This window comes from Miscanthus floridulus, chromosome 7 (genome assembly GCF_019320115.1).
Source record: "Miscanthus floridulus cultivar M001 chromosome 7, ASM1932011v1, whole genome shotgun sequence".
Lineage (NCBI taxonomy): Eukaryota > Viridiplantae > Streptophyta > Magnoliopsida > Poales > Poaceae > Miscanthus > Miscanthus floridulus.
This window is the reverse complement of record NC_089586.1, coordinates 123,449,001-123,457,472: the sequence shown is the minus strand read 5'-3', so window position 1 is coordinate 123,457,472 and position 8,472 is coordinate 123,449,001. Positions and strand designations below refer to the sequence as shown.

Sequence of the window (8,472 nt, the reverse complement as noted above, 5' to 3'; positions counted from 1 at the left end):
TCCACGATCGTTTACGACCAAGCGAACAGGCTGCTAGTACATGACAATATGGAAGACATTATAGCCTGACACTTCGATTCCAAAGGACAGTTCTGTGTTAGATCGGCCTGATGATTTGATTCTGTCGCTTGACTGGCAGCTGTCGCCTAGAGTAGGAATCAAACCAAGGCTGCAACCAAACACATCATAGGCAAACACAGGCAATTTCTTCCAGGGCTTGAACCAAACAGCTCTACATGCAGATTTTCACGGTATGTGATGGGTGAACTTCTGAAAGAGGATCACCGAAACGAAATGGCGTTGTCCTATGCGTTAGCAGCCGTACTGTCACCAAATAAAGGAGGTGTTACACAGTTACACTACTCGTAGATGTGGAGCTTACCTGAGGTGATGCAGCAGCAACAACAACTGGCCACTATCTTTGGGGGCAGGGGTGGATTTGGGCCTAGGGCCACTAGGGCCACGGCCCTAGGCGTGGGCCAAATCTCCCTTTATAGCCTCTTAATTTTCCCATGGCCCAGGTTGCTATTCCCATGAAATGCCCTAGTCTTGGCCCATCAACACATCAGTGAAGGCCTGCGTTTGAAGCTCAGCAGCTGCCTGCCGGCCTGCTTGCGGCTTGCGGCCCACTGGCACAACCAGGAAGGAATCGCATAGTGGCCCACTGGCCCTAGGCGTGCAAATTGGCCAGCTCCGCCACTGTTTGGGGGTGACTCTGGTTGGAGAGAAGAGGCCAATGCTGAAGACAACGGCAGTGTTCGGCTGAGCAAGAAGCCGGCTTATTCTTTCAGCCGGGACAATATTTTCCCCTCACAAAAATCAGCATGAACAGTGTTTTCAACATGAACAGTTTTTTTTTAATACCAGACGAAGAAGCTGTCATCACAGGCCTGCTGCATGATTCAAAGATATTGGCTGGACTTCTCAGCTTACCTAACGGAGCGAAATTTTCGGTCTATGGCGTAAACGGAGCATGAAATGTTGATGGGCCCTTCTCTGAAGATTCATGATCCGGGGGCTGTGGATTCACTGTCGGGGACCATTCGGGTGAGGCCCTACTGCCCTAGCCTATCCAATACTAGATGATGTGCCGATGTGGAATGACTCGCCTTGAGCTTGAAACAGACGCCAGTGTCGTTCGATCAGCAGCCCTCAGTAGCTCGACGTTTGACAAGACACCTATTAGAGTTCTGTTAACTTGAACGTTAACGATGTAGGAGTAGTACTCCTATAAGAGTACGACAACACCTTGGGCTCGTAGGTGCCGCCGACGATATGCAAGGCTCGATCTGGTTCCGGTCACGAATCACGATCTCATCAGCTGATGTGCACGCGAGACCCGTCGGGGCCGCCATGATCTCACCAAACGACTAATTTGATTAGCCAGTTCGTTCGCGAGCGCGACGCGACTCCGCGAAAGGCACGGTGGACCTCGCGCGCCCGCGAGTTCTCTCGATGGAGTGGTTCGTGCGCGCGAGTCGCGGGACGGTGGTGAGTAGCAGGGAGGAGACGGGACGGGACATGGGACCGAGGTGGGTGCACGTACGCGGACAACGCGGTGCCGTGACCTGCTGTGCTCGCCGTGCCTTCCATGTCAAAGAAAGCACCAGGTCCGGCGTTGCGTGCCGTGGCGTCCAAAAGGATTTCTCTCGTCGTCTGCCCGAGCAGATGAGCGCGCGTCCGGGGCTCCGGGCCGGGGGCCTGAAACGTGGATCAGAGTCCGTAAGGGCAGTGGGAGAAAGAGGGCTTCGCAGATGCGTCCTGGCCCAAACATGGATACAGTCTGGGCTCGAATTTCCCCTTACTGGACCAGATTAAGCGTTTAAGACTATGGGCCTTGAGCAATGACTGGGCCCAAGTGGTAGATGTTTCAGACTTTTTTCTGTTGGCGGAAATGAAAGGAAATTCACTTCAGTACTGGCACGGAACGGAGGATGCCATGCCAGCCAAGCCAGCGTGGTCCAAACGCGATGCGAGCCGCACAACACGGCACAAGGCCAAAATTTTGATCGGTGGTGGTGGCTACTGGCTAGGCAGCGGTAGCGCACTGCTCGCCCTTGTGCCGCGCAGCAGTAAAGCGTCACTGTGACTTGTGCAGGATTGTTTCCTGTGCCAGACTGGCCGTACCGATACAGTTTACACGACGCTCGGCGTTTCTTGGCGACATCAAGTGCAGCCAAGACTGCTGGTTAGTAGATTCGCTTCTTGTCACATGTCAATCACCCCTTCATCACTTGCAAGTTGCTGGCCAGCCTGAATGCCCTCCGAGTCCGAGATACGGGTGCTCGACAACATAGCTGCAATAATGATATCTCATGCGTTCATGAACCTAGCTGCAATAGTGATAAATAAGTAAATACATAGATGCGCCTTATAGTACTCACGGCCTGATCAACAAACTACTAGTCCCTTAAAGATTATTACTAATTCATTCAAATTAAACATGGAATAATCTTAAGTTCAATCTAACTAATTGTTAGTCTTAAACTCCTAATCCATATCCAAACGGATGAACTAAATGTAGATTAATTTTTAGTTTAGTCCAACTAGCTAGCTATTGGTCTCTCACCGCCTGTGTATCTAAATAACACAGAACTAGGTTTTAATCACTTAAACTTTTATCTAAAATTTTGGTTGAACTAACGCCGGTACATGTAATCAAACAGTTTCTGAATCTTCGTGCGTCCTTTATACGCACAGTGTCGTCTCTGCTGCTCTGCAAACGGTTTGCCAAATTTGCACTGAAAATGCTACCCCTCTCTGGTAAAGTAGTAGTACGTACGTAATGGAAAGTTCTGGGTGGTGGGTTGATGTCAAAGGCTCGCGCACAGTAATCTTTCAACAGTCACCATACTGTAGTGTTACAGGCTCACAGTACGGCACGTCATCAGAATTCAGGAACACATGCATGCATGCATTCTGCACCCATTCACCCTTTGCAACTGAACGCGTCTGTGAGTTCTGACTCCCTCCGCTGGCTGCTGCAGTTTCCCTTTATCGTGTTCTTTAAAAGGCCGTGCCGTGCACCGCATGCATGCACGCGGAAAAGAGATCAGAGAGGATCGTGCCGTCCATTTAAGGGTTAAGCAGGCCGGTTTTATGCGCCTTTGCGTTGCATGCATGGCCGGCCTGCAGCACTGCTGTGACTCTGATGTTCAGAGCCATCGCATGCGTCGCATAATCAGGTCGCCCCGATCCCCGGAACCGCGTCGGCGGTAGCTGCTGTTGTACTTGCTGTATGCACGCACCCACCCGGTCGGTCTCTCCTTCAGTCCTTGGGTTCTTCCTCCCGCCACCGGCAGATTGAAACGGCAGGCCGCAGGTGGCCGCGCTGACGGCTCGGCGGACGGCGGGGCAATACAGATGGGCGCAAGGTGCAAGGGGTCGGCGTCGGTGGACGACGCATATACTCAACTGTATATAGCTAGCAACTAGCATAAGAACAGTGTGGAAAGGAAAAGGAAAGAAAGATACTGTACTCCTATGCGAGTGAGACTGCAGCAGGCATCATTTCCTCTCTGAACCGCACATGCCGCGGCTGACGATGATTCATGGGTGTGGTTCTGGTGGGTGCAAGCTTAACTGCATGCTCATATCGTCCGTCTGATCGATCTGAATCTGATCTCTGCCTGCGTATGGCTTTGCACTGCCCAAGTACAGCGCGCGCTGGTCCAGCCCTGAGACTGGCGGGAGGCGCCCGGCAACCACTGCATGCAGCGGTGGTGGTTGTGGTACTGCCTGCCTGCCCGGCCCGCCGCTGCTGGCGGTGCTGGAGCTGGGCGCGGCCGGCCGCGTGCAGCGCAGTACTCCGCCAGTACCCCCGGCCTGACCCCTCTCTCTCTCTCTCTCTCTAGATCTGTGGAGTACACTGACTGCATGCGCCAGCCGCCAGCGGCCCCCAGCTCGCGCTACTCGACCGGCTTGGTGCAGCGATGCCTTCAGTGACCTGTAGCTTTCTTGGTGTATGGATGTCGCCATGATGGCATAGGAAGCTAGCTAGCCAGCCAGCAGATGCTGCTGCCTGTGCTGTGCATGCATGCATGCGCCAGTTCGATAGGTTAGCTTTGCACGCAGATGCAGCAGACCTCATCGTTTCGTTTGGTTTGTCCGCTGCTTGGTGGAGGCTTCTTTGTCCGCTTGTCCCCTGGAACTTGCATTGCATATCATCGTCCTCCCTGATCAGTGCTCACCTCTCGAGTGTTTCGGGCCACTCAAAGTTTCAGAGCAATCTTGGTATATGCATGCATGATGATGAGATGGCCACCTCATCATCACACAATGCTACAAATGAAGAAGCCGCTACTTTGTTTTTGTTGTTGGAAGACGTGAATGAGCAACGGCAGTCTAGTTTTTTCTTTGTTGGCGAACGAAATGAGTTCCGGGGTATGTTTGATATATGATCGAGCCATCAGCCATAATACAGTGTTTTCCTTTCACAACAAATCAGCTTCAGTTAGCTTATTAGCCGCAGAAACCATCAGCCTACACAGAGCATTAGTCATCAGAAGGTTGCGCTCGTACGTGGTAATGTAATTAATTATCAAGTCCTCTGCAGAAATCTTCAAGGAACTACCGTGGATGCATATCGTATCGTGCATATACACCGGTGATGCATTAGCATTTAGAGCTCGTTTGGTTGGGTGAAATCCAACCATGAACCCTTCCAGTTGATCAAAACCAGTATAGATTACTGAATTATTTCTGATAGGAATGGATCTAGGGGTTGGTTCCCTGCCAAACCAACAGGCCCTTAGTAGTAACGTCCTTCAGTTTCAGCATATGGTTAACTTCGGTAGTGCAGTGTGCAGACATGGTGACATATATAGAGAGTAAACTAAACTGAAAAAAAAATGACGATGCGTCGTCGCAAAGAATATGTCAGGACCCGGTGCTGCTATTTGTTGGGTGCAATACGTTGCATCATGTTGCGAGATCTAGATGCATCAGTGATCACTGATCAGACATTGGGACACCAAAGTGAGTCGTACAAGAGCCACCTAAATTGAATTCCGGAAAAGTACTGTGGTCGTACAGTCTAAAGCTGTGCATGACATCCAAGCAGATCGAAGCTGTTAAATTCATGATGTCCGGCCAGCGTCGTCGTTTTGATTTTGATGCAGGATCTTCCTACATCATTCAAGTTTGACAAAAATAGTATCCACAATTTAAGACTCTAAATTATAAAAACACACTCTATAGCAAATTTAATAGTAAGCATCAGTTCTTTTATATAAAATTTAGTTAAATTTAAAATAGTTTGACTGGTCGCTATTCTAAAACGGTATTTTTACCGTAACAGAGGGAGTACTTGCTTTTGTTTTGGATCTACCTGACCTGATGGTTGGTATATATAGGGATGATGTGACCGTCTTTAACCAGTGATGTCACGTGACTAGAGCTAATTAATAAGCACAATTGATAAATCGTGCTGCTGAAACATAAAGTGAATTGTCTACCTTTTCTATTAGTTTAAGCTTTTTGGTTAAACTGGTCGATATCTGAGTCGAAGGTCTGGAATTTGGATCCTAATCAACACAATTAAATAAAATATAATTGTTGCTTTCTTCTATTTCGCTTACGACAAGTGTTGAACCCATAAATATAAAGCAAATTGCTCTTTTCTATCCGCTTATGTTTCTGGATTGAATTGGTCACTTCGTTCATACACGACTCTATACATCGCATGTTCAAGGTTCTTTTTCTTTGTTTATATGCCTCGAGTCAGAGCAGAAAACCAAACCAAAATAATAGTACCTCCCATGTTCCTTTTATATATAATCTAAATCGAACCTTTTCTATCCGTACATGGCAGAAAGAACATGTTCCTTCCCCATTTTTAAAAATCCCTGTGTTAGCTAGCGAGCTGTTACTATCGACATGGCTTTTTCCTTCACGTGCCAAGCTGCCATTAGTAAATTATATTACGCATGTATATGAGGAAGCTGAAAGTACATGGAACACCTGGCTCGTGGCAGAGCACATGCTAAAAAGAGCCATCTCTGTACAAAGCAATTCAGACGGACGTATAGTTGGGCCAGGGTTCGAAAAAGAAAGGTCATGTACATTATGTGCATCGCCCGCGACCGTCCCTCCTGGCCCCAAGGGACCATCGTCTACGTACGGCAGCCTTGGATCCATGCTTTGTTTAGGCCATTAGATCCACACATCTCCAATCTACCGTGGATCGATGCAGTTCTTTAATTTCCCTCCCTGCAGTTTCTAGCTAGCTAGGGCCAATTCGTCTTCCTCCCCCACGTAAATAAATGAACATGCAAGTTTTTCATGGGTCGTCGTACCTCATGCCACTAAATGGATCGAGCTGCTACCTTAGCTGCTTGTTTCTAACACTGTAACACAATTGCAAGAAACAAGCAGTCTATCTTTACTAATCCTTTTTTCCCTGTCGATCATGACCGAGGAAGAAGTTTTATTTTTCTGAATTTCGTCATCAATCACTTGTATATAGCAGAAAGGGCCACAAGAATGGGAAGCTGGCTCTAGTTAAAACTTGAATTTCAGACGTACGGCAAAAAAGTACGTAGAAACGATTATTTAGAAAACTATGAGAATTGACATGCGCTGGAAACTGCTAATCCACAAGCAAGGGGAGATCGGAGACCTAAATAAAAATAAATAAACAAGAAAGAATTACAAATGGAGGTCCAAGCTAACACTCTCCTTCTGGTGGCCCAATTCACACCTACCTAGCTTCTTCTCCGGCGACGTGGACGAGCACGACGAGAGCGAGGGCGAGGGGGACAACAAGCTCATCACCGCCTTCTCGTCCTTGCATGCTGCCCCCTCCCCACCAGCCGGCCCGACCAGGATAGCCGTGCCACCAGCGCCGTGCCGGCCGGACATGCCGAAATTCTCCATGGTCGCAGTGGTGGTCGTCGCCGCAGGGGGCGGCACCCTCCAGAGCCCCGCCGGCACCGGGCTCCCGTTGATTGGCTGCGACATAGAGCCTGGTCCTCCGCCGCCGTAGGGCCCCGCGGGGCTGGCGCTCGTCCACATCGGGTAGTGCGCCGGCCGGGGTGGGGGCAGCGGCAGCGGCGGCGGCGCGGGGTGGTCGACGAAGCGGCCGCCGCCGAGGTGGTGGTGGTGGTAGTTGAAGAGGCCGTACATGTGGCCGGGCACGTAGCGGTGCATGGCGAGGGAGGCCTGGAGGTGGGCCCGCTTGGCGTGCTGCCGCTCGCGCTTGTGCGCGTTCTGGTGCCCGCCCAGCGCCTGCGACGTCGGGAAGTTGCGGCAGCAGTAGTGGCACTCGAACTTCCTCTCGGCGGCCGCGGCCGCCGCAGCCGCGCCGCCGCTCTTGGCGCCGCCGTTGCTCTCGGACGTGACCGTGCTGCCGTTGGCGGCGTCGGGGGAGTCGGCCACGGCGTCCTGCTGCTTGGCCTGCTGCGCCTGCCGCTGCTGGTCGTTGGAGAAGTCGCAGCCGAACAGCCGGATGGTGGCGTCCCTTGGCTGCGCCGGTGCCGGGGCTGGCCGGATGAACGGCAGCTGAGAGAAGGAGTCGACGCTGCGCACCTCCTGCGGCTTCGCCATGGCCGGCTGCGAGCTAGCTGCTGCTGCGCGCCCCCAAGAAGCTAGAATTCTACCTGGCTAGAGAGCTCGTTTAATTTCGTCGTAGGTTGTGAGGCGACAGGCAAGCTTGGTATATGTTTTCGTGTATGTGGGTGTGAGCTCAAGAATCTGGCTACGAGTTGGTGCGGTTTTAAGGGGCCCGGATGGGCGCCGTGACTGCGGTGAGGTCGGAGAGGGAGGAGAGCAAGAGGAGGGCCGGCCGGGGGACCATGCAAGCAAGCGCCAGCCGAGGGGACGGAGGAGACGACTAGGATTAAAGCTCCCTCCCTCTCGCCACCAAGTACAGATGCATGCAGCTGCAGTGGCAGTTGCAGCTGCTGGTTGTGCCCTGGCTGGCCTGCTCTCGCTCCGCCGGTGCGTGCTACTGCTAGCTATATAGCTATAGCTAGAATAGTCTCCTCTCCTAGTCCTAGCGCATATGAGGCCACCTCATCTCGTCTCTTCTCACCACAACTCATATATTTGTTGGCAAAATTGGCACTAGCTATAGTACAGATTTGTAGTACACGCAGAGAGAATATAAATAAACGTGTTAGCTTTTAGAAAAAATCGCCATGCTATATTATTGGAATAGCTGCAAGCTAGCTCGGTCGTGTCTTGTCTGGTGCAACGCAACGCTAGCTAGCTAGCGCTCTCCGGCATCAGTGGGCGGGCATCAAGTGGTGGGGAGATAGCAGATGAGGGGTGTTGTGCGACGCCACCTATCCATCGCTCTCCGCCTCTCCTCTGAGGCCTCTGGATTGGCTCGAGGGTTTCTTTACGGGAGGTTGGCTTCTTTAGAACATGAGAGACGCGGAGGCGGAGACCACAGGTGGTCCTCCTGGGGACGGCGACGTGCTTGCCCCTGCTGCCCGCCCTTGTGTGTCGTTGCGTACTGTCCCGCTGCTC

General features: G+C 51.5%; 1 protein-coding gene across 1 annotated transcript; it reads right to left on the bottom strand.

The window, feature by feature from the left end:
- Window positions 1-6,498: 6,498 nt before the first annotated feature.
- LOC136464574 (zinc finger protein 8-like) lies at window positions 6,499-7,690 on the bottom strand. Its single transcript, XM_066463522.1, has one exon. The coding sequence runs from the start codon at window positions 7,543-7,545 to the stop codon at window positions 6,649-6,651; it is 897 nt and encodes a 298-aa protein (XP_066319619.1). The 5' UTR covers window positions 7,546-7,690; the 3' UTR covers window positions 6,499-6,648.
- Window positions 7,691-8,472: the final 782 nt, after the last annotated feature.

What these genes read in the sequence shown, in the direction of transcription:
- LOC136464574 (XM_066463522.1), bottom strand. Translation starts at nt 7,545, where the DNA reads ATGGCGAAGCCGCAGGAGGTGCGCAGCGTCGACTCCTTCTCTCAGCTG.